The 27147-nt window shown below is 41.5% G+C and overlaps 1 protein-coding gene across 2 annotated transcripts in view; it reads left to right on the forward strand.

Moving 5' to 3' along the window:
* The first annotated feature begins 2476 nt into the window (after positions 1 to 2476).
* Positions 2477 to 27147, forward strand: part of LOC116057591 (homeodomain-interacting protein kinase 3-like) — a 56193-nt gene continuing 31522 nt past the window's right edge. For both annotated transcript variants that reach the window (XM_031310130.2, XM_036002699.1), the window contains exons 1-5: positions 2477 to 2845; positions 7644 to 8662; positions 10733 to 10924; positions 11016 to 11197; positions 26223 to 26346. In XM_031310130.2, the coding sequence (XP_031165990.2) occupies positions 7646 to 8662; positions 10733 to 10924; positions 11016 to 11197; positions 26223 to 26346 (1515 nt within the window). In that variant the 5' untranslated portion in view covers positions 2477 to 2845; positions 7644 to 7645. The remainder of the gene's footprint in view (positions 2846 to 7643; positions 8663 to 10732; positions 10925 to 11015; positions 11198 to 26222; positions 26347 to 27147) is intronic.

Consider the following 27147-nt stretch of genomic DNA (forward strand, 5'->3'; position numbering starts at 1 on the left):
CGTAGTGAGTGATAACAACACCTGGGTGTTCAGTCGTCTCATGTGTTGAACCGTGGAAATAAATAGATGAACAATTTTGGAATTTGCACTGAGATGTTGTCGGGTAGCCTATTCACTGAATCCACCATCAGAGATTGCATTGTATTGCTGACAGGTGTTTCAAAATATCTGGGAACTTTTCCGGAGCTCTGAATGGCAGAGGATAGCTACAGATTTATTTATATTTAAGATGTATTGGTGGTATTTACCTCAAAAGCAAGGTGACTTCTTCGGACTTGCGAGTGCTGTCAAATCGATCGTAGCCTATGCGGTTTGCTCACATAGCCTAGTGGTGTGGTGGTGAAGTGCAGTCATGCTGCTGTTCATGAGCGTAGGGTAGGCTCAGGTCTACGTCCCGTAGTAGCCTATATTTTATATTTTAATTTAACGTATTTAATGGTATGAGACCGCACAGGGATTTGATAATGAGCGTTGTTTAAGATTAAATTACAATGCCACATATGGCAGACACCTTCAGATATGAGAGACCCCCTCAGATTTTTTACTTTGTTGCTTTAATGGGAGCCAGTCCTCACTCTATGGGAGCTCGGCTCCCTCGTAATTCGAGCACTGACTCTTCCCCCAAAACCGTTTTTTCCATTTGCATTCGCACTGGCCAAGTGGCCATAGGGACTATAGGAGGGGTAAGGGAGTGACGCAAGCACGTCTTTATAGCGTTAAAATCAGAAAACAAATACACCAAAAAAAATATGACCTAAATACTAAATCTAATGTATATAGTATATGTGTCATAATTTAAACTAAGTCTCCCAAAGAGAAACGGGTATCTCTCTCTCCCCCGCCTCTGCCTGCTGCGCTGTGGATGTGTGACTGTGCGTGTGTGTGTGTGTGTGTGTGTGTGTGTGTGTGTGTGACGGCCGGCCAGCGAGGTGGAGTTTAACTCCGAAAAGACAGTTAACCACAGGTTCCCGTTAATCTTATGATGGACATGTGTTGTGATATTTAAACAAACAAAATAAAAGCCTCTTATTTACGAGACTGGTCTGAGAGACCTCCAGCTTACAGCGGGGTCTCTGAGCATGTCTGGCTGAGCGACGAGCTAGTGCCCCTGGCACACGCCTGCTGGCTGTCGCCTCACTTCATGAAGCTTCTCAACTTGAAAACTTTGAAGCAAACATTTAATTTCTCACCTAAAACGTCAGAAGTGAATTTAGTGATGAATAAGATGGCGAAAATTGTTAAAATTGTCCCGTTGTTGGTCTGTCTGTACCGGAAACCCGACCCTCGTTGACCTAGGTTCCTATGCTGAAAAGGGAAGAGCGAAAAGACCCTGCCCTGAAGTAGGAGCTGAAAGAGTTACAGGAACTGCGGCCAGAGGAACTTAAAAATCCCCAAATTGCTCCAGTCGGAACATGAGAAAAAAAGGGTTCTAGGAATTTTATGTTCTAGGAACTGCAAAAATCCCTCCGGTCGGAAAGCGGCTATAGAGGTGGTTAGATGGCTGTGATTATAATAACAAAAGGTCAGTTCCTATGGCCACTTGGCCAGTGTGAATGCAAATGGAAAAACCTATTTTGGGAGAGAGTAGTTAGTAGAACTGTTTAGAAGTGGACTGTTCCTATAACTACGTTCCTGTAACTACTTGGTCAGAAAGAGGCTATTGGGGAAAGGCCTTCCCTGCATTTGACCAAGTAAGAAGGCAGCATGGCAAGACCCAGATATCAACTGCAGTTCTAAGGCCACTGCCTGTTTCAAGGGTAATTGGCAGGACTATATCGACCAAATGTGTCTTTCTAGATAAGATTGCTGATGGGCTCCTATTGACCCTCACCCAACATTCTATGTACCCTCTTGCCTTCCCATTAAGTAACGTCAACAACACAACACACATAATATAAACCTAAAAAACTACCCCTCTTAAAGACACAGCCACAACATTAGGTAATAATGCAGGACCCTCTTGGTTGATACTGTCTTTCATGCAAATTCCCTTATGAATTTGCAATAATCAAAGCCAGCTGACATTAGCCTGAGATGCAGGACAGTAGCCCACTTTGCCCAATGTGTATGACAGGATGATATAAAGTAAATTGGATATATGTAGGCAGATTTTAAAGGAGCTCAGTAAAATAATATTAATCATAAAATATAGTTTGTGATTAAATAAACACATATGACTATTAATTCTAGGAAATGCAATGTTTTTACTCAGTTGTCATTTATATATAGATTAGCTCTCAAATTCAAATAGCTTTTTTGGCATGAAAGTTCCAATAACAATATTGCCAAAGCATCATACAATTTGTCCAAATATTCGGAAAGCACACAATAAACGGTAACATTAACACAACATTAAGATTGATTAATATATATTTTATACACTAAATAATTGATTTATATTAATTATATACAGTATATTGTCTGTGTGTCTCTCTCTCTCTCTCTCTCTCTCTCTACCCCCCAGCATTCCACACATGCGGAGAAGCAACAAGCTGCTACCGAACCGAAGCAACAGCTAGCAGGCAGCAGCTATCTCTGTCGGGGACGCGGCGTATTAACATGCAAAAGTTTAGAAACACACATTGCTTGTCCTGAATAGAGGCAAGAGCAACATTGGCAAAACCTAATACGGCTGTCGAAACCATGGGACATAGCTGGCTTCCGTAATAGCTAGTTATTTGCGTTATTAGAAGGTTCAAATGTGTGAAAAGTCGCTCGGTCTCTCCTCGTCGTTGAACAAGATGGCAGCAGCAGCATCGTTGCAGCATTTGACTGTGGTGCTGGTCCTTGTTGCTAGCATGTCCCTTGACGCTCTGGGTGATACGATTTATAGGTCTTACTGAAGGTATGTCAACTTATCTGACTAAACTGGTTGCCATATATGTTTTCAGTTTCACTGTTATGTTTGTCTATTTTATAATTTTAACATTGAAAACACTTCGCTCATAGCTAGCGTGTTTGCTAACTGGTAACGTTAAGCTAGCCAACTTCAGTTTGTTGTCCTTGGCATACAAGCAGCGAAAGCTAAATAGTTGGAGCTAACGAAGAATAGTAGTTAGTTATTCAGGGGTCAATTAAGAGAATGCACTTGTTTTAGTATTGATTTCGAGTAACTTTAGCTATGTATTTTGTGAGACATTACTGTTAACGTTACCTTGAAAAGATACGGAAATAGACTTGGTGTATTAGGTAACGTTAATGTTATAAATAATTCGCAACACTTGCCTTACAGTAACGTTATAAATAGGTCCGTTTGGTTATTAAAGCTGCATTTAAGTTAGTTATATCACCTATCCCACATAGCATAACACATTATTTAGCTGCCTGCCACTTACAATATAAGTTTCAACAGGTGTCTAGGCTGGCTGGTGTTGCCCTTCCCCCAAACACACACACACACACACACACACACCCCCCCCCTCCCATATGTCAACCGTCTCCTAGATTGATCAGTAACAAATTTCGTATACAGCTGGCATTATTTTTCCAACTGTGAAAAACACCACACACACGAACACACACGCAGGCGCGCACACACGCAGGAACGCACTTGTGTCATGGCTCTCCATTTCAGGCTTGGATCATGTCGCTCTGTGGGATATCAGGCTACCTAGGTTGGCAGGGAGAGGATAGAGCAGGAGGTATCACAGCTGTGTCTATGCCAGTATCCCTCAATGACTGATGGGTATGCCACCTTGTCAAGCATAGGCAGGGTAAAATATTTGCACCACACCAGTTATATAGTGGTGGTTCTGTTACCTAATTGCCTGTGACTTTTGTCAGTTTGTCAGCAAGTTATCAGTTTTTGCAGCTGTGGGTGGTGAATGAAGAAAGTGTTTTTCTACCAATTAAACACTGATCTCTACTTGGTAATGGCAAATGGCATTGCTATCTTTCTGGAAAACTTTATAGAAAACCTCCTTATATTTATTCACCAGTAAGTACAATAGTAGTCAGCTAAGGTTTACACTCTAAGTACCGATTATATTGTTCTAACTTGAGTGAAGTCCATATGCTATCTCATAGTTTTTTCAGAGTTTTTCCCTGGTTAAAAGAAAAGTTGGATCACAACAGTGGTTGTTGATCTCTGTCAACACAGCAGTATATTAGGTAAAACTCACCAGTCATGAGAAAGAGGTGTGTTGTATGTTCATGCTAACGTTAAGGCACACCCCTCAGCCTGTTTGAGCCTGTGTGTGACGCCTTTAGTAGTTAGGAAGGCCACTGGCTTTCAGCAGGCCTGTCTTGTAAAACAAAGTGTGTGTGTGTGTGTGTGTGTGTGTGTGAGATGTAGCCTTAAAACTGGAATCACCTGAGAATGTAAGCCCAGTCAGAAATATTCAGGAAGTGTGGTTGACAGACTTGGCCTCTGCATGTTTTCTGCCTATTATAATGGTGTTATGACTTGCTGCAAGGAGAGGAATGTTCCTTGAAAATACTTTTGAAATTGAAAGATACTGTGCTAATTGTTGAACATTTGATATACTCTCATGTGTGACACCTTACCTATGATATACTCCATTCTTTTTTGGGGCATTTCCCTTTATTCGATAGTGACAGTGGATAGACAGGAAGAGGGGAGAGAAAGAGAGGGGATGACACGCAGCAAAGTGCCGCAGGTTGAATTCGAACCCGGCCACTGCAAAGGACTACATGGGGTGCACACTCTACTGGGTGAGGTAGAGGCCTGATATACTCCATTTAGTATTATAAGATGGATAATATAAACTTATTTCTATAGCCACATACATGACTGGCATGTGTGGCACTGTGTTAGCTGTTGAAAAAACACAGGGTTGTTATTTTATTTTTTAGCTCAGGTGTGGGCAACATTTATAGCACATATGGTATTAAATGCATCATACTTCAGATATTTGCCAAAGGCATTTTTATTTAAATTCACAGATCTGACTTTTTTGGTCACTACAATTTAGTTGCAGTGCCCCACTGCAATGGCTAAATAAAGGGGTAATTCTCCTTTCATTTGTCCATTGCAGATAATGATTTGACTGTGTTTGTAAGACATCTGAACGATATTGATGTATGCACGTGTGTTGTTGTAGAGTCAGCGTAAACCCGGATGTCAGATATGGGTCATTTCAGTTCATATGTGTATTTGTAAAATGTCACTGAGTTACAGAACACCCATCATGCTTCATGATGTATCATTTCCCCCTCGGGTACTGCTTACTTTGCGGTTCTACTTTGTGTGAAACTGACCCTCTAGTGTAGATTGCAGGGACAGGCCAGCGATGCAACGGGCTTCCCCCATCTCCCTTTACAGTAGGCCAGTTCCCCTTTCCAGTAATGGTGACATGATGGCTTAGGTGTGTATTCACTTTAGCTGCTTTTATGATTGCTTTATTTAGACCATAATCTTGCTCAGGAAAAAGGTAATAGCGATTGTGCTACTTTGCACTTAACAAGTTCACTTGATTAATGGAGTTTTTGTACAGTGAATTTGAACAGTGTCTTACTTTAATATTTACAAGTTGGTGTAGGCTATCTCAGCATGTTTAATAATCACGTAACAAAACCCTAATCCAGAAATGTGCTGACACACCAAGCAGACAGCAAAGAACTAGTGGCGACGAAGCCCAACTCTGGCGTCAGCTCACGTTTACACATGGCTTGGCCGAAAAGTTGCACTTGAAAACACTGCAAAGACTACAGTCAACGGAGAACTACCATGTATGTTTTGTACCTGCGTGAGAGGAAATCTATTTGTCATTCAAAAAGGAAACCGGATATACAAACCGTTGCCATGATACATACAACAAAACAGCGTTTGACCGAATCAGCCAGCAGCAGTACAGATCTTGTTTCCCTCCCTGTTGGGATGACAGCCGACACCCGATTGTCCATCTCCCGGGATGTCATCCGTTTTCTCTGCAAAGAAGTCTCCCTGCGATGGGGAAGCGGAGGAACCAAGCAGCCCGCTGCAAACGACTGGCTAGTTAGCTAGCTTGCTAATTCTACCCGCCGTGCTTTCATGCGACACTAGTTACAGAAAATAAGCCAAACAAAGTTGTCACTCATCTGGCAATAGCAATGTGCTTTCCTACGATGTGACAACAGTGTGTGAACAGATTATGCTGAAACAGTGTGCCAAAGTCTGAACAATAACATTCTCGAAAGTCTGCTTATTTGCCGACTAACCACTGCTAAGGAAAAATTTAGCACATAGACGGTACTTTAGTATAATGAGACGTGAAAAGGGTAATTTAATGTCTCTGCTAATTTTACATACAGTTTAGCAACAAAACAAAATGCTGAGGGAACATTACAATGTTTTTTTAATCTTGGTTTTGAGCAATATGCATCACCACTAACCACTAAACATTAAGTAAACACAGCGTGTCAGGTGAATACAACTAGGGCTTCACGATTTGAAGAAAAAGTCATATTGCGATTTACAATAGTGCGATTGCGATACAATGGAAGCATGAGTCTACTGCTTGATTATCAAGGAAAATGCACAAAATACTAACATTTTGAAATGTGTATTTCTCAACAAACGAGCATAACAAGAAAAACAAACAAACTGTGCAATTTGACGCAGAGCCATAAATCAGGCATTAGTGAGAGCTATAACAGCAGGTGCAATGACGTCAGTGTGTGATTGGTGAGTCAGGAGAGGAGAGCGACCGCTGGTGAGCGGTGTCGGACTTAGCGTAGCGGCTGTGTGAGGGAAAAGCGAGAGGAAAAAGAGATAGCAAAGACGATGTAAAGTGAGTTAACGGTGAACAATTAAACAACACGCTTCTTAAGACACGGTGGCTTCATCTATTAATACTCGGTAAAGTGAAGGGTGTTACAACATGGAGACTGCAGTGCACACAGAGACTAGAGTTGCATTAAAGGAACACGCCGACTTATTGGGACTTTAGCTTATTCACCGTAACCCCCAGAGTTAGATAAGTCCATACATACCCTTTTCATCTCTGTGCGAGTTGTAACTCTGTCCGACGGTTCCACCGGTAGCTTAGCCTAGCACGGATCCTGAAGGTAATCGGTTCCAACTAGCCTACTGCTCCGAATAAGTGACAAAATAACGCCAACATGTTCCTATTTACATGTTGTAATTTGTATAGTCACAGCGTGTACAAATAACAAGGTCACATGAGACACAGCCATCTTCTAACCGTATATAAACTGGGAACTATATTCTCAGAAAGGCGAAGCAGTGCTACTTCTGCTACTTGGGCGGAGTGATATGCTTTGCAGCACCTGAGAAGCCCCGAGCAGATCAGCAATGCTTCGCCTTTCTGAGAATACAGTTCCCAGTTTATATATGGTTAGAAGATGGCTGTGTCTCATGTGACCTTGTTATTTGTACATGCTGTGACTACAAATCACAACACGTAAATGTAAAGGCACATGTTGGCGTTATGTTGTCACTTATTCGGAGCAGTAGGCTAGTTGGAAAGCTACCGGTGGAACCGTCGGACAGAGTTACAACACGCACAGAGATGAGAAGGGTATGTATGGACTTATCTAACTCTGGGGGATACGGTGAATAAGCTAAAGTCCCAATAAGTCGGCGTGTTCCTTTTAGGCCTAAAAACCAAATTGTGTCAACTTTGCTTCACCCTTGACTATTGATACATGTAGCTTGTGTTTTATTTATCTTTGTTCTTAAGGTATGGCCTCACAAGTCTTGGTCTACCCATCACACCTGCACTCAGCTCAAACAAGTGCCTTAGGAACCAGCAGCAGTGGTAACAGCAGACATAAAGACGAAGCTTACCACAGTAAGAACACCAGCAGAGCCTTTCAGCACCGACCCACATCCAAGACCTATGTGATTGGAGTCAACTACGGCATCGCCTATCCTAACAACGTTATCCCATCCTCAACCGGTGCTGATTCAGGAAAACTGCACAGGGAACTACAGCTTGGAGAGAGGGAGGAGTTGACATTGCAGACTGCAGAATTACAGAGACAAGGAGAAGGATCAGCTAGGATCCAGGAGTCTCTTTGCCAGACCAGAGGCCCACAACAAGTAAGGCTTCGTAGAGACAGTGGTGGAACTCCATCAAGAGGAGGCTTGGACTGCGGGCTACTGAGCAGGGCCTGCATCAGAGCAGAGGACGAAGAAGGCAGAAACCGAAGAGGACAAGCAAGAGGAGGATACATCTGCCTTATAGACACAGGTGCCACCCAGAGATGTGAACAGAAGGCAGGTGAAGGTGGAGAACAGCCACAGGAGAACAACTGCGTCGGAACCATGCAGATAGTGGAGGAGGTATCTGCCCTACCTTCACTTCCTCCCCCTGTGGCCATGTTGCAAATCAGCACCGGGAACAATGCAGACACTGTCCGAGTAGGGAGAGGAGGGACACTGCCCACTCAACACAGCAAGGTTGAGGCAGTGAACGACATGGGAATTAGGCTGGATGGGACCGAAATCAGGCCTAATGGCAGTACTGAGGCAGTGGCAGGAGCTACGGTGACCAGAACTGGATCAGCAGATGGTGACTATCAGTTAGTCCAGCACGAGGTTCTGTGTTCCTTGAAGAACAGCTATGAGGTCTTGGAGTTTCTGGGTCGTGGCACCTTTGGTCAGGTGGTGAAGTGCTGGAAGAGGGGAACGAATGAAGTGGTGGCTGTCAAAATACTGAAGAACCACCCATCCTATGCACGTCAGGGACAGATTGAGGTAAGAATCTGTAGGGCTGCATGATTATGGCCAAAATGATAATCCCAATTATTTTTATCAATATTGAAATCACGATTATTGACAACAATTATTCATTGATTTTACGGACATATATATATTTTTTTTTATTGCACTTTCACACAAAACAATACAGAGCACTACTTTCACTTCCATGTTGTGCTACGTTCCTGGTAATGTACAAATCTTTGCATCAAAATAAGTAAGTCTGGACTATTCGGGTATTCATTCATTTGGTAGATATTAGATTTTTTTTCTTCAATACTGTAGAGTAACAGAATCCTTAAAAATGAATGCCTTTAATTAAATCGAAAGACACATGTTGCAGCGCAGTGTTTCAATTTCAGCTTTGTGTAAGTCTTTACTGTCATTTACTGTTTACAGTCAGTTAGACTGTAGTGTATCAGGCGTCAGTGTATCCGGCTGTATTAAATGTTTAATTTAACAGTGAAAGACTGTGCCTAAAGCCACTGCTGGCACAGCGCTGGCTGAGTCCTTCCCGAGCCATAATGTTAGTTTAGGAAGCGCTTGATTTGATATACAGCTGAGTTTTTTATGAGCGAAGCATGCATTTTAAATGTCAATATCACAGTCGATTAGGGGTGTAACGGTACGCAAAAATCACGGTTCGGTACGTACCTCAGTTTTAAAGTCACGGTTCGGTTCATTTTCGGTACAGTAAGGGAAAGAAATGCAAACATTAAACTGCAGGTTGTTTATTACTATAAACTTTTTTTTAACAATACACTTTTTAAAACACTTTTTAATAAAATATATATAAAATAAAAAAAGAATAACAAAAATACTGCTGCAAAGTTCTCCACTAAATAAAATACTCTCAGTCTCAAACCAATATCACATAATAAAATATAATGAAAAATATAAATAAATAACTATGGATTACAGTGCAACATTATCAATCCCAGCTTGTCAACAACCGAGTATGGTCGTAGATCAGCTGCTATAAAAACACCAATTGCTTTCGTTATTGCGTTGGCCCGATCGGAATTACCAGCAAAGGTCTGTTTAAATGCTAACGGGAGCTGCGTTTGAGTTACGGTCGTTTTTTTCCTTGTAGTAGTGATGTTCACACTCGCGTGATGCCTTTTCAAGTGCGTTAGCAACGTCGGCACACTGCTTTCGTCTTATCGACTAGTCTTTGTCCGTTGACGTATTTCACTGGGAAACCGAAGTGTTCCCAAACAGGAGACCTTAATGATATGGGTGGCTCTTCATGCTCCGGCTTGTCCGTACTGTCTATGGGCTTGTCTGCATTGGCCATGACGCTAGCTAGCAAGAGGCTGGGCTAAAGCGTGCCGTGTATGTTGTTGTACAGCACGCGGTGTGTGATTTTTATTTTTTTCCCCAAACCACTTCAGCGGAAATCCCGCCCTGCAGTCGATTTCATTGGTTTAGGTTACAGTGACGGCGGGTAGGTTTAGAGATCAGTGTTTGGTGTAGGCAATCTGTACAGTGATTGACATATTGACATGACCAATGAAAACTTTAGAATCAGCTGCAGGGTGGGATTTGCGCTGAACGCGGAGACTTAATATGTTCGTGTGGAAACACGAAAATTGATCTATGTTCCGTACACAAAAGATTGTGTTCGGCCGTTCGGTGCACACGTGCACCGTACCGAAAGCCCTGTACCGAAACGGTCCGGTACGAATACACGTACCGTTACACCCCTACAGTCGATCATTTTCATTTAATTGTGGGAAGCCAAAATCGTGATTGCAAATAATATTCAATTAATTGTGCAGCCCTAAGAATCTGTGTGCTTTTGTTGTGTGAGTAAAACAAATGTATCGTTCTCAGTGCTTTAGTTGAAAGTATGGGTTAACTGAAAAATCTGGTGGCCTAATTGCTTGTATCTGGGGCTTCACATCAGCACATGACAAGAGAAACACTGCTATTGCCATTTTTGATTACAACAGAGACTGTTTAATCTTTCTAGATCCTAAAGAATTATTCTCTTCTTGCTTTTGTTTTGCTGTGATGGTCTGAACTGAACCTGTGTTATTTTCTTTCTTCTTCCTGAACCCCCAGGTGGAGATCCTAGCCCGGTTGAGCAGCGAAAATGCAGATGAGCACAATGTGGTGCGTGCTCTGGAGTGCTTTCAGCACCGCAGCCACACCTGCTTGGTGTTTGAGATGCTGGAGCAAAACCTCTATGACTTCCTTAAACAGAACAAGTTTAGTCCCCTGCCACTCAAAATCATCAGGCCCATTCTGCAGCAGGTAAAGTGACATCAGTTGCAGACAACCACAGATATAATCGCCATAAGTGCCAAACTTACTCATAATACGTGTTTTATGTAAATCTTTGCAGGTGGCAAAGGCCTTAAAGAAGCTGAAGTGTCTGGGTTTGATCCATGCTGACCTGAAGCCAGAGAACATCATGCTGGTGGACCCCTCCAGGCAGCCCTACAGAGTCAAAGTCATTGACTTTGGCTCAGCCAGCCATGTCTCCAAGGCTGTCTGCTCCACTTACCTGCAGTCCAGATACTACAGGTGCGGACTTCCACATTCAGTGAAATCTCTGTATAATTCATCATTCACTAATTTCAAGAACTAATTGTTATTGACTATTGGGTATCAGTTCCAATACTAAGCTCATGTACTCGTTCTTGTACTCATAAAACTCCTCCGATACAACCGCACCTGATACCACTTCATGCATCACTGCATGTGACGCTAGTTAGCACTTAACTTGGCAGCAGGTAGCGTTAACCTACTGCTAATAGGAATTTGTTTTGGTGGAACATTTGCACCTCGCAAAAGAAGAAAACGCCACATACTATATTAAATTAACTGTTCACACAGTACAGTAACGTGAGCTATTTAAATTAGCTGGATACATGGTTAAACATAATTTGCTCTTACCAGTGTATCGCCACGGGTACTTAGTACATCCCTACCAATCGGTCCCAAAAGTCCCAGTTAGATAGTAAATGCCGTAAACATATTCTTTGTAAATCTATACAATCCTTTACCAAAAGAACCAAGCAGGCCAGCATTACTGCATGATCCAAATGTTCTTCAGAAATTGCCATTTTCAGCATGTGGCTTGCTAGCTCGAAGTTTGTTATTGTTTCCCAAAGCGAAGGGGTTTTGAGAACGGCAGCACACAGAGAGCAGAAGGTGAGGGTCATCACGCCGGATGTCAGGCTTTATCCTGGAAATGTACTGGAAACAAAACAATGAACGATAAAGTGTGTGGGCACCAATCAGGATTTCATGGTGCATTCAGGTACACCTTGTAAAGTCATGATTAATTTAAGTGTAAATAATGCTTGATTTCAAGGTAATTGTTATCGGTATCAGTACTGGGTATCAGCAATAGGCCTGTGCCGATTGCCGATCAGACCGTATATTGACGATTGAGGGAATGATGGGTTATTGGTTTTTCCTATGCCGACATTAATGCGATTTTAATTAACTTACTATCAGAACTAAGAAAAATAATATCTATCATCTATCATTCACCTGCACTGCTACCAGCAAGTTTAAGCAAGTAGGTCGCGTTGGATAAACTGTTGCAAATTCTTCAGCTGTTGTGCAATTTATGACAAATGCTGTTAAGATACTAGGTACTTCTGCAGCTAATGCACTGTACATCATTACACTCTATGCAGTCCTGATTTTATTGCTTTATAAGGAGCACAACATTTTCTCAGTTGTTTCAACTGTAAGTTCTGCTAGTGGTGTATATCAGGACACAAAAGTGTGGACTTATTGTCCTGAAGCAAACTCCTTTAGACCAAATGTAAAATGAAGAGCCTCAGAGCACCAAAATGCCAGCGTTAACCCTTCTCCATTTTTGCGAAAGCAAACCACTTTCTAGGCCCCCCTCTCAGAGACGAGGAGGAGAGTGGAGCTATATTTGTTGCATAACATAAGGGCTATGCAGTTGACCTGGTTAAGTGTGTATGAGTGTGCATTCATGTGTGCTTGTGTGTGTTTTGTCTTTGAGTGGCATCTGCAACACTTAGATCATAGTGCAGTTAAAATGGGCTGGCACTGACTTTTAGGGAGGTCACTCAGGACACAGAAGGCCAGGGAAGAATGTGGTATGTTAAAAAAACAGATTTAGATCCAGGAAAAAACATTCCGACATTCCTGTGTGTGTCTGGGTGTGCTCATATGTGTGCTCTATGCAACAGCTACCAAGGCTGGATACTTGTATGTAGGTTACACAATGTACCCTAACATGCTACACAATAACTAAAGTCAGATGTGATCAAAAATGTTCTCTGAAGATGAAAAATTGGTGAGTCAAGATTGTTAACTTTACCTGCTGGGGCCACAAAGCTATATTGACCTGAAACCTTGTGTAGTGTAACATCTGGCCTTATTTTTTTCTGGCCACCATTAGTGTGCAACAGTTTAAATCTATTCTTTTGATTACTTTTTGTTACCCCTTGCGCTCTTTTTGTGTTGCCATTCTCAAACTGTTTGCTTTGGGAAACAACAACCATAACCTCTGAGCTAGCAAGCTACATGCTGAAAATGGCAAGTTTTAAAGAAAATAAGGCAGGCCTGCTTGGTTCTTTTGTTGAATTATTGTAAAGATTTACAAAGAATATGTTTACGGCAATAACTAACAGGGACCTGCTAGCATGTTTGCCCACTGGTTATGGAAAAAGTTATATTTTCCAAGCATGGCCTAGCGTCTGAAGTGAGCTCGCGAGGGTAACGTTACACGGTGAAATGGTGTGAAAATGCCATGGTTTTGGTTGCGTCCCCTCTGGTCGAGATAATGGACGACCTTTTGAAAACCCTGCAGACAAGGGGGGTAGCTGCAGGGCAAGATAAAGAGACAAACAAAAAATTGCTGCTGGCCAATTCTCCATTGTATATGGAAGACCAGAAACATTTCGTTTGATATTGGTTTGTTAAATATCTGCAAGAGCCATAGCCACGCTAGCAACTCGTCTGTGGGAGTCCATTGAGCTCTGCCAGAGCTAAACCATAGGCAGGCTTCACCTCTAGGGCACTGACGGTTAAATTATGTTTATCTTTTCTTTGAGTAAAATTCTTATTACACTGTCGACATCCCTTATTAAATATTTTAGCCTTCGTTTTCTTTTGCGGGGAATTAGCCAATTTAACTCCAGAGCTTGCCTCCCTATGTGCAAACGTTCTACCAAAACAAGTTCCTTGCCGAGACTATTTTGCAGAGCCACCGTCGCTGCGTACGGAGCTTTGCGCAGCCCAAGACGATTGTGATTTGTTTTAAGAAATGCAAACAAGCCCAATCATTTTTTTCCTCCAATCCCAGAATGAATGTGATACTCCACAGCACTGTGGAGATAGGTCTGGCAATGTGATATTATTTTAAGAGTACATACAGACACTGTAACTTTTGGGTTTTAATAGTACACCAGCACTTCCATTACTTTGCCTTTTCTCTTTATTTGCTTCCCATCCTACTTCCCTTCCACTCTATGTTTGAGTGTGTGAGTCGGTTTAGCCTTGACGCCAGCTGGTAGTGCATTTGCAGTTTATTTTGTGCGGTGTGTGTGTGTGTGTGTGTGTGTGTGTGTGTGTGTGTGTGTGTGTGTGTGTGTGTGTGTGTGTGTGTGTGTGTGTGTGTGTGTGTGTGTGTGTGTGTGTGTGTGTGTGTGTGTGTGTGTGTGTGTGTGTGTGTGTGTGTGTGTGTGTGTGTGTGAGATTTTGTACATCAGGTTATCAGGAGAGTGGTTTGCAGGACACAGTGTCTCCTCATCTCCAGTGTTCATATTGCATAATGACTGTATTGTTACCATAGTAAAGCTGTTAGAAATGCTGGCCTCACCACAGTCGATTGGAGGTGTTTTTTTTTTTTTACAGCTCTGGGGTTTTCCCTGGACTTTCCAGAGCCATAGGTAGTATCATTGCCAGCAGTGTGGCTTTGATGCAAAAGTCAGTTTTTAAAGAAAACCCCAAGAGATCGTAAAATTGAGGATGTTCTAAATGCACAGACCAACACTAGACAACATAAGAATTCAAGTTGTATTTTCTGATGCTGGTAAAGGTGTGTTTAACAGCATTGGCATCTTGTAGAATAAAATGAAATTTTTAAATGAAAATCAAATGAGAGACGCAAAATTGCCTAAAGCTAAAAAAATTAGCAGATTGGACCTTTTAACCATTAGCATATTGCATTGATGGGACATATGTCACTTGCGTTGTTTTGATTATGAATACTAATAAAGGGTGTACATATATCACACTCAGATGTTTCAATAGTTTCTGTATCAGAGTTGTCCATCTAAACGTGGAATTTTTAAAAACAATCAACCTACTTACAAATAAAACTCACCTTATCTTGTTGGTGGTTTACAGAAGTGATGCATCGTTTTATACACTACACTTTTTCTGCCAAGATTTCAGGCTGTCATTTTTATTTAAAAGAGAGGTTTTTGGCATCAGGGTTAATTTTCAAGCAAGTTCACACAGAATTTGGTTTGGATTTGTGGTTGTGTACGGATGTAGCTATATACCTGTGGTGGTAGCATGTCCAGTAATTGTAGTGTTTGCATTTTTTTTAAAGTGTTCTCAAGTGAATGCTTATTCAAGTTAGTCGGGATTTGTCCTGTCAAAATGGTATTCTTCTATAGATTTTTATGAATATCCATTCCACATTTTGTCCATCAACCTTGTCCCTGGCCCTGAATGGACCTTGTTAGTCCACATCAATGCAATCAGAAACTAGGCTTCTGCTATAATGGGACCTGGGTGTTTTTATTCACCTACAGCAAACGGGTGCAACTTTTTGGCCTAGGTCTTGCTTAGTCATCGGGATAACGTTTTGTACTTAAATGGACACAAACTTGACCTTGTTAATTTTATAAGCAGAACTCTGTAGATATAAGTCTCTCGCAGAAGCTCTTCAATGCTTGTCATGCTCTAATGTGTTGTTGCCATGGTAGCATGACACAGCAGGGCCTGGTGAGGTGACTGTTCTGTCCTGCGGGGGCTGGTGACGTAAAACCAGCTTCCACAATGAAAATGGAGCACTGGGCTATGTGAATAATTCAGCTAAGCAGATCAGGTGGAAGGAAAGACTGCTATCATCGTAGCATGCTTACAGATTTGGGCAGGTTGTGCTAGGCTTCCTTCATCTAGCTGTGATTTCTTTGTTGCATAGGTGTTGTTTTATACTAGCACCTAGTCACATTGCAAAAGTACATGTTATACACATAGCCCTGGTCCTTCTCTCTGTGGTATAAACCAGTGGGTATAAAAAAAGTGAAACTGATATTGTCCAGAGCAACAGTTTCCCATGAGGAAACACCGTTTTCCAACCCCCTCTCTCTGTTCTTTCCTTTTAACAATCATTTAATTTTGTAAACAAATATTTTAGTTTTAGGGGAATTTAGCGAGATAGTGTAAACATTTTGTATTAGGTCTGTTTTTTTCCCCCTTTAATATAAGGTAAACTTACATTTGTCATAAATTGCCATAGATAAACTGGTGAAGTTTTCTTTGGGTAATTAACTATGGTCTTGTGGCTTCTACTTTACTCATTAATTTATTGATCAATTCATTTTTTTGTTGCTTTCTTGCCTCCTTTACTTATGCCTTGTGGCCAAGTCCTCTAACCATTTTTCCTGGTTTACAACAGTCTTTTGCATAGAAGCAGGGCTCGACATTAAGGCTTGTCCGCTTGTCCGGGACAAGTGGATTTTTTTGTAGGGCAAGTAGAAGAGAAATTGACTTGCCCCACTGGACAAGTTAAAACTCAAACAAAATAAAATGCCATGTTACTTCACCTTATGTGCCACTCATTACGTCTATTTTACCGATTTTATTTTACCGATTTGAAACAAATACATTTTTTTCCCCACAATTCGTCGAAACAGCGTCCAACTCAGAATGCTTTGATTGGCCAATCAGAAGGCGGTCCAAGTAATAATCGCCCGCAGTTTAAACATACATTTTTACCTGCCTCAGAAAAACAGTGGTGGAGACTGGAGTGGAGAGTGATGTTTCTTCAGGCTCCGCAGCCCAGCCAAGTGCCAGGGAAAGCACAAAGAACATTTAACCTTACAACAACAGCACCATACGGGTTAAAATGGGAAAGAAAATTTGTGAACAGCTGGAGAGATGAATTCGACTGGGTGCGTTATGAAGAAGGAGTAATGTTCTGCAGCGTCTGCCAGGGGCAACCTAACTTGGCTGACAAGTAAGTGACGTTAGCTAGCTAGCGTCAGCAGCTGTGTACCTAGCAAGCATTAGCAGTATTTGTCAACATCAGTTAGATGTACGTAGTTAAATATCAGCTAATATCAGGGTTCAAATTATGTGGGAGCCAGTGGGAGCTGAGCTCCCATAGAGAGAGGATGAGCTCCCATGAAAGCAGTAAAATCATACACCTGTGGGGGTCTATAAAAATCATCAGCACCATTATTTAAATCACAAATAAAGCACTTTTCACAAACACACAGAGCTCTGAAGCTGACCTCTGCGTCGCTTAGTGTGCACTCTCGCTGTAAAAACAGAGACGAGCAGCGGCACAGACCAGGGAGCTGCTGCAGCGCGCCTTTCGTGGTCTGTGCAGCTTCAGGTTATAAAGGACGCGCTCTGCTGTCGACATGCTGCGACAGATGTGTCCCGTTTGTGCTCTGTGTATTTCTGCAGTAGTTTCGGTTTCCCACCCCCAATGTAGAACAGCGTACAGCCACTTCCCTAAACTTTCTCTCATTCAGAGACCAGAGACCCAAACAGGGCTCGAGTCTGTCAGGAGGTCTGAGATCTACCGTATCAGCAGAGCAATCATGTAATGCACAGCAGACTATGATGCAGGTAGATTATTTTCAGAAATATTGTGACTTTATTCTTGTAATAGCCTATTATAACTTTATTTTTCTCAAAATATCACGACTCCTCCAAATCTCAGAGAACACAGATCTATTTTAAATGTGCACAAAGTTTTGAACATGAGCTGAAATCTTGCTCAAACATCTGAAATATTACAGTTCAGGGGTTTATTAATTCATTAAAATGAATTCATGTATCATTGAGGTGAATAATTGTCATGTGCACATTTAAGGAGGTTACTTCCCCAACAAAAGACGCAAAAGAGGAGGGAGGAGTAAATTATGCCTCTAGAGGCTACATGTGCTGACTCAGATATTATTAGGACATTCGATCTACAGGAGAATAAATAGCAATACAGAATGCATGACAGTCTTTTGTAATATATTCCATTATGTTTTTATATTTGGATTGTAATATATGTTTCCCTTTACATAAAGATATTTCCAGCATACATTGATTCAGAAAAAGGTAAATAGGTGCATAAAAATTCACCAGAACGCAGGAAAAGAAATGTTTAATGCTCAAAATTTGCTGCTCATAGACTACTTTTTTTTTTTTTTTTAAAGAGACTCCCACAAAGATGAAATCATATTTCGAACCCTGGCTAATATACACCTTTTAAAGGATCCCTTGGTAAATCATCCTTAGCCGGGTAGAAAGTGTTTCAACTGAATTTTATTAATGTTGATAATGTTTGGATGCTTTCAACGGTTTGTTCAAATTCTGCATTAGCAAAACACAAAAAACCCGGACAAGTGACTTTTGTGCATGGAAAAGTGAAACGTAAATGTACTAGGACAAGTGCCTCAAAAAGTTAATGTCAAGCCCCCCATAGAAGGATTACACTATTATATAGACTGCTTTCAGTCATCGAAATCCTAAAATAAAATAAAATATCAGTTTATTAGTCTTTAAGAGCAGGTGCATCAATGGAGACTTTTAATTGTGTTGCTGTCCTTTAACAAGAAAGGACTTTGTGCGAGCATTTAAAAAATGTAATAGAAAGTAACCACATGCCACTTGTGTTTAGTATTCTATTGGTTTATTTCAGGCGATCTTTGCTTCCAATCTGTATTGCTCTGTTTTGCTCCACATGCATGTTCTCATGTGTAATTTGATCTGCTGTCCCACGCCATTAGTAATGCAGTGGGATGTGTTTCATTTATGATCATCATGGATTAGTTTTTTCCGCAGATTAACTGTGGGTTATATGGCTGATCGATTTATTGCCAAAATTATAATCATGTTTATTTAGAGCAATATTGAGATCACGTTTATTTACCATGATTATTTGATTTTAGGGACAACATTTTTTTTTTATTTTGTGATTCGGATATTCTTTTTTTTCTTCAATACTGTATAATAATATTGTAAAATAACATAATCCCTAATCAGGTTAGTGTGACAGTCTTTACTGTGACTTGTCAGCCCACTAACTAGTTGCTATAACTACCAATATTAGCTACTCTGTTGCAACAATGTCAAACTGAAAAATAAAACGTGCATGCAGGCTGAAATTCTGAAATGTTCTGTCATGATTTAGCCACTATCTTAACGTCCACTAATTTATACAGTGAGTGTAAACTTTAACTGAAACACTGCTGCGCTATGCCTTCTATCAGCCAAGAACAGAGAAACGTCTGGCTGAGTCCAGTTATAACCAAGCAGTCTAATGTGTGCAGAGACAGAGTAAAGTGTGCAGCACAGGTCTGTGTTGTTATACTGTAGCAGCCTGGTGTCGTTATCAGGCGATTTAAAAGTGAACGATGGTGAGTGATGCCACTGCTGGCGTGGCACTGATGCTGAGTTCTTCCTGAGTCATGCTGTTAGTTTAAGAAGCGCTTGATTTGATATCCAGCTGAGTTTTCTATGAGCCGAGCACACATTTTAAATGTCAATAGATAGTTAATCATGTTCATTTAATTGTGGGAAGCTAAAATCGTGATCGCAATTAATATTTGATTAATTGTGCGGCCCTACTGGGTTCACATGTCCTGTAACGTCTCTACATGTTTAACACACTTGAGCCTCATTTCCACAAAATGGTTTGCCTCCACTCAACTCTCTTTTGGTACCAGCTGCTTTTCTCTATTTTGTTTAGCACTGCAGATCGTACCTCTTCAGTGTAGGTGGGATTCTCAGCTGATCGCCATAGCGCAGCGTGATTATGATTCATGATTATTTTGCATTGCCAGTGTGTAGATTGTCCACCTATGCTATTCAGTTTATTTTTTCTTTTGCTCTTTGTGAATTGTGTGTGTGAATTCATATTATCATTTTCTTGATATTATTTTCCTTTGATAAAGTGTTTAAATGTATTTAAACTGCCCTTTGTCCTTTTTAAGGCCATTCTTTATGTCCACACAAAGTTTTTTTGTGGTCCGACCTCCTTGTCTTCACTTTGTTTATCGTAGCACTTAAAACTAGGAACACCACAATCAGTTTCTCAGTCACAACTTTGCAGGACTGTTCTGTAAATGTTTGAGGCAGTCTCCTTCAAGGCTCTTTTTGGTTACATAACTGGACTTCCTCTTGAAGGAGCAATAGGAAATAGCAAAGTGTAATTTTCTCCTTCAGGCCAAGGAGGGCAGTGTAAAGGAGGACTTGTTATTTATGTTCACGGTAACGGGGATCAGCTAATCAGCACCTTTTGTTTTGGGGTCACAGAGAAGACACCTGTATGCGCTGGCAGATAAGTTTCGTTTTTAAGTTAGTAATGAGAGTGGCCGGGAGAAGCACATCATAGATATTTCTGAAGTGTATAGTTGTCGTCTGTGTCGCCATCTGTGCATGCGTGCATTCAGAGACATGTGAGTACACTGGTGTAAATATTTACGTATGTGTATTTCGGTGCCTTAGGTTTACATGAACGTTGTCTGTTCTAGGATACTCAGTTGAAATGCAGTGCATGCTAATGCTTAGTATTATTAGTGTTACACTACTATTGTGCTCATGTGTGTACTCACATGACACTGTATAATTATTATTGCAGTGTTTACAATGGTTGTGTATCAGAAAATTATGTTTGGGTTGCTGTTACTGAGATCCCAGCAGTAAGAAGCCTGTTTAATTTAATAAGGAGCTGATGTGTGTTATTTGGTATATTATTTGGTTATTTTGATATATGAAAGTTATACTAATTACCATTTATTAGCCTTACTAATTGCATCCTGTCAGCACTGTCGTTTTTACTTTTATGCTGATATTTCCCTTTTTATTTGTTTATTGTAGAACCGCACACACACTCACAAAGACACAGACAATCATATTTTGGCTGCCAATAAATCTATTGAAAAGCATCAGAGCATTCCACTGCATTCTTACCGATGCAACACAGTGGTCACCTATTCCCAACCAGCTACAGTTACAGTTCTATTTATCAAGTCTCCATTACAGGCAGAAAGAAGGGGCTGTGCTGTAAATGTGATGGACATGACCTGATGTGCATGTATATATGTATTTACACACATGCATACATGCACACACAGGCCGCATTTCCACCTAGTATTAAAATCTGATCTTGATGTGATCCGATCACAAGTGGACAGCTCTCACTACGCATGTTCCCACCTGGCAGTAGAATGTGTCTCCAAGCCAAATTCAATAACATTTTATGTATAATGTCAAATCACAACATAAGTTATCTCAAGACACTTTACAAATAGAGTAGGTCTAGACTACACTATACAGTAATTTACAGAGACCCAACAATTCCCCCCCCAAGGGCAAGCATTTGGTGCGACAGCGGCAAGGGAAAACTTTCTTTAACAGGCAGGCAGAAACCTCAGGCAGACCCTGGGTCTTGGTGGGTGGCCTTCTGCCTCGACCACTTGGGGGGGCAGATATATATATGACTCATAATAATTATAGCAGTGGGTAAAATGGAATGACATGATGAGCAGTGGCAATTATAGTAACCGTAAAGATAATAGAAGTACTGTATGGCTAGTAATAATAGTAGTAGCAGTGCAGGGTGTCATCGTCAGTATGAGAATAACATCCAAAACACACAGTTCATTCTCAGTGGTTTCAGTACGTAGTTCCGCTCACAGTTGAGTAGGCGGTCCTTAATTTGGCCTAGGTCACATACGCTTACACAGTGCTAAAAGAATGTGGTCACATGTGGCCTAAACCAACTCCCAGTGGGGTCTGAGTGATTGAATCTTAATCCGTTCTCAATGCGTCCTGGGTGCATTCCCACCTGAGCTGTCCACTTGTGATCAGATCACTCAAGACGGATTTTAAAACCAGGTGAAAATGGGGCCATAGAAACACACACACATGCTCACAGTTATTCACACATAATGTTGAGCAATGGCTCCATTTATCACCCTGTAATACTGTTACATTATGATCTTGCGTCCGGTTGTTGCTTGGCAACAGTCATTTCCCCTGTGGTCGTCACAGCAGTGGTTACTATTTGCAGCACTGTTGCTCAGCTGCTGTGTCCAGGCTAATAGCCCATTGTTTTCATACACTACTGCTGCAAGATTACTAGTCCCATTTGAATTGTGTAAGTACCAAAGTCTGTTCGTTGGAAGAGATTTAGTTTTTTGTTGCAGTAACACTGCATGTACGTCATTGGTGTAACGTTCACTTTGTGATCCCTGAATAATTGTTGATGAGTACCACCCTGAAATGGGTCTGCTGCTTGGATTAAGACTTGATAGTGATGAATTTGATGTAGTGCTTTTAAATGCTCTGCTGTGAAGTTAGGGTTAGCTGGTGTGAGCTCAGATTTACTGTCCAGAATCAGGCTGTCCAGCCCTTTGGACTGTTTAGTCGGGTTAGCCTCCTTCTCTGGCATCTCCACATAGCTAACGGAACAGTAGGTTGACTGCCTCCCCTCTCCCAAACCCACACCCATGGGAGTAATTTATAACCCTGTTTTCACCTGGTTTTAATATCCATCCTGAGTGATATGTTCACAAGTGGACAGCTCTTAGTGCAGGTGTGAATGCATCCAGGTTGCATTGAGGACGCATTGAGATCTGATTACTCAGACCACATTTGGAGGTAGTCTGGGTCACATGTGGCCACATTCTTTTATTTTTTATATTTTTTTTATTTTTTTGGGGGGGCTTTTCCCTTTTTATTTGATAGTGACAGTGGATAGACAGGAAAGCTGGGAGAGAGATGGGGGATGACACGCAGCAAAGGGCCGCAGGTCGGACTCGAACCCGGGCAGCTGCAAAGGACTCAGCCTACATGGGGCGCACACTCTTACTGGGTGAGCTAGAGGCCGCCCCCTGGCCACATTCTTTTAGCAGTGTGTGCGCGAATATGTCATCGGCCACATTAAGGAGCACCTTTCAACTGTAAACAGATCTGCGTACTCTCATGTCACAGAAACCACTGAGAGTAAATCATGTGTTTTGGATGTTATTGTTATGTTGTCGGTGATGTGTCATCGTTTATGATCCGGTGCTACCTGCTCTTATATCCACTGACTCTCTGGATCTCTGTGCACCAGCCCGTTGGAACAGTAGGGATATGTCCCTACCACTTTTTTGATTACCTAAAGTGTTCCGCACCACTAATTTGATATTCATTGCATGTGCCTCCAGTTATTTTGAGTCGTAGACATGTAGCTTTGTGTCGCTGCAAGCGCTTTCCACCGAAAAGCGTGGGGAAGCAACCGGGAGCTGCATGTTATCGGAAGTGATCAAGTTAACATTTGTGTAGTCAATAAGCCACACAATGGTGAGATTTATGCCTGGTCATCAAGTGTTTTCAGTTAGTTTTGGTTGTCCTCCTTCTCCTCCCAGTTTTTGATTCAACTCTGGAATGTTGACATGGACATAGCAGAGTTATATTTTTAGTGATTGCTCAAATGGGTCTGGGTGTGCTGTCATGCTGATTTGAGTTCTAAATGTCTAGAACGATGATCAATCAGATTGCCTTGTAACCAAGTCTACTTGTTGTATAATTTTGTATCATTAATGGGAATAGGTGCCACATGCCCATTTAAAGTTACTTCCTTAAACAAAAGAGGAAGGGCGAGTAAATCATGCCTATACGTGTTGACTTAGCATGGATAACAATATTATTTGAAAGAATGCCTTAGAGCATCACTGCATTATATTCCATTATTATTGTTACATGCCGCCTCAATTTTGTGTTTCCCTTTACATAAAGATATTTTCACCAAAAATTGGTAAATAAAAAAGGAAATTAGTTCTCTATGCAGAAAAAAAACCCAATGTGGAGTCGTAGTAGATATTTTAGATCCAGAGTCACCCCTGATATTGAATTAATATGGTTGACAGGGTTTTGCGAAACATTTTCTGTTCTCTCTTTTTGAGCTTAACCCATCCAACAAAAGCTGCGGAGCCGCTAGCCTTGCCAGGAATGGGTATCGTTAGGGTTTTATCGATGCCAGTATCGATACTGGTATCGATACTGCTTATTAATACCGATCAATACACTTATCGATACTACTACTACTACTTTATATTTTGGTTAAAAAAATAAAGATATGAAAAGATTCAACAGTTATTTTATTCCTACTTTTTTGCAGCAATAAATTAAATTGTTTCCTGTATATATAATGAGGGAGGAGCAATTGCTACAAATGTCTGGGCTAACAACTATAAGCGATACAAAATAAGGTAGTGGTTGTCAGAACAGCTCACACTAAATTCAGCTGAACAGCTTATCACTAAAATAAGAATAGCTGCAGTGTTTCCTCTAAGTTGATATTACCACGGCGGCCTGCCACGGTAAAATTTATGCCGACACGGTATCAGAAATCGGGCAGACGCACAACAGGGTTTCCGCTATGTACACCGCGCACCGTCGCTCCTTCAGCTGTTTATGAAAAGTCGTAATTACACGACTGCAGAGCCGTGTGCTCTACTGAACTCAAGCGAACTGTCATCCGCTCTCTCTCCCCTTAGGGTGAGCAACTGGAACAGTGACAGGACGTAATCACTCGCGAAGTCATGGCAACCAAATAAACAACGGGGCGAGTACACTTGTCACTCAATCTTAGGCAAAGTGACAAACAGCGACGAAAGCCGCAACATGAAATCCGCACTCACGCGGGTTCCGTGAAATATGACAGCTGCAGTTTATTGGAAAATAGCATCGTGGGCACTGGATTTGATGAATTTACTGTTTATCAGACCCCAGATGAGACAAGAAGCTAACGTTAGCGAACGCTGTGGTGACGTTCCCTCTGCCTTTGACTCCCCGCTGCAGGAGACGCTGTATTCCTCTGACACGCTGTATTAACGTTACTGTTTTAAAACCGTTTTCCAGGTTAGTGGGGGTGCATACCGCTCAAAACCAACATGGAAAATGTAGCTAGTAATGTTCACTCAGCGTTTTGTTTTGTTGTTAAACTGTGTGTAAAATAACCTGTGACGTTAAATCACCTTACGGTACCGTCTAGCTGGATGGTTTCAAGGTAACGGTCGGTAGCTAACATTAGCAGATAAGCCCGTACTTTTTTACGTTCAAACATCATGACTTGATAGATATGACAAGAAATACGGAAAAGCATAATATTTCCACTTTAAGTCAGGCTTAAGGTGGACTAAGATGGTCCTTAGCAAACTGTGATGATCAACTTGTCACTAAAATAAGAATAGCTGGTCTACCTTAAAGGTCAACCCACCTTACGTGATACCCCTTTCACACCAATGGCTCAACCAGGGTTATTCAATTAAATTCAATTTTATTTATAGTATCAAATCATAACGAGTTATCTCAGGACACTTTACAGATAGAGTAGGTCTAGACCACACTCTATAATTTACAAAGACCCAACAATTCCAGTAATTCCCCCAAGAGCAAGCATTTAGTGCGACAGTGGCAAGGAAAAACTCCCTTTTAGGAAGAAACCTCGGACAGACCCATGCTCTTGGTAGGCGGTGTCTGACGGTGCCGGTTGGGGGTGTGATGAACAGTGGCAATAACAGTCACAATAAAGATAATGGAACAGTGACTAGAAATAGTGGTCGCAGTAGTTCCTGGCATAGCAGGGCACTGCAGGGCGTTATACTGTTGGAATGGGTTAACCCTCCTCGATCTACTCTGCTTCGTGACCCTGATCACGAGGTAATTTGGATCAGGGTAGGACAAGGGTTGTATGTGAATTCTGCACGACCCGGGTCACTACCAGTCGGGACACACACACACACACACACACACACACACACACAGGCAGTCTGAACGCGGCCTTAAAGCTGGAACACACCAGGCGCTCTCTGATAGAAAGAGACCGGATGAGTGGGGAAAACTGTGGTAATTGTAATGTGTGTGTGTCTGTGTGTGCGGACGCTACGTGCCTGGTGTGAACGGACAGATGGATAACATGGGCGCCGAAATAGCTGCTATACTTACGTGCCCGGTGTGTTCCAGCTGTTATACTCACCGTCACACGCTCTCTCTCTTTTTCTCTCTCACTTGCTTGCATTATACACACATATGCACTGAGTTATTCCTCAAAGAAGTTTGCTACTTGCGTAGCCTAACACATTTTAGTTTAAAAATCATTCCCAGATGCTTAGACACGATGGGCGCCCGGCGGAGTTACAAAAACTGATAGCAGGATTGTTTGTTCAGGAGCTTATTGATACTACGGTACTGACCAGTCTGGAACCGGTACCAGTTTAGTACCGGTTCTCGATACCCATCCCTACTTGCCATTCTTATAAATCCATGGACATGTTGTCCTCTGGGATCTGACAGAGTAACTTATTCTGCCTCTCTTTTCTCTCTGTAGGGCCCCAGAGATCATTTTGGGCCTACCATTTTGCGAGGCCATAGACATGTGGTCACTGGGATGTGTGATAGCCGAGCTCTTTCTGGGCTGGCCCCTCTACCCTGGAGCGCTGGAGTACGACCAGGTAACATTTTTCACACACTTGCAAGAACTACCAGCTACTGTATCGCACACATACTCAAAGGGTGTAAGGAGAAATAAAGACATCCCTCTACCCCACCGAGGATGAGGGAGTCAAGTGGACAAAATAAACAGAATGAAATATAATTATAGAATATATATTAAATGTGTATAATTCTTCAGTCTCTGCTTTCCCAGTAGTCAAAGTGTAACCGTAAATCTATTTTCATTATCTAGTTATACCTGTGTTTGTTGTTGCTCCTTGATCTCTCTTTCATTGTATGAGTAAAGTCTAACAAATCCGTCATGAAATCCACCTAATACATATCTGAGCTAAGTAAATCAGAAAATTGTTCTTGGCAATATGTGATGATCTTCCCACAGGGTTATGTGGTCTCAACTACACCACTGGGACTTTGAATGGAGTCCCCCAGCGAGGGAGAGGGAGCATGGGAAAAGGCCCAAACCACATTCACAGACCAGTACAGGATTACCCTGTGTTTGACTATAGGCAACTCTGTGAAGACTAGAATTAAGCCCATCATGTTTACAGTGTATGAGTTTAGAAAATTCAAAAAAGAAAAACTTGAACTTCCTGGTATTGTCATGTCTTGGTATTTATTATGTTGGGAGAAAATTATATTTGACCTTTTATGAACATCTACAAAGTTCTCCCAAGCTCTAACTTGTTTCAGCTTCTTTGCTAAACAAAATGTTTTAAAGAAGATGTACTTGCATAGTTCCCTAGCCTGACATCACCTGACCAAATCCAAATGCAAGTTAAAACTGTTTGGCCAAAATCCCT

Source organism: Sander lucioperca, chromosome 7 (genome assembly GCF_008315115.2).
Source record: "Sander lucioperca isolate FBNREF2018 chromosome 7, SLUC_FBN_1.2, whole genome shotgun sequence".
NCBI lineage: Eukaryota > Metazoa > Chordata > Actinopteri > Perciformes > Percidae > Sander > Sander lucioperca.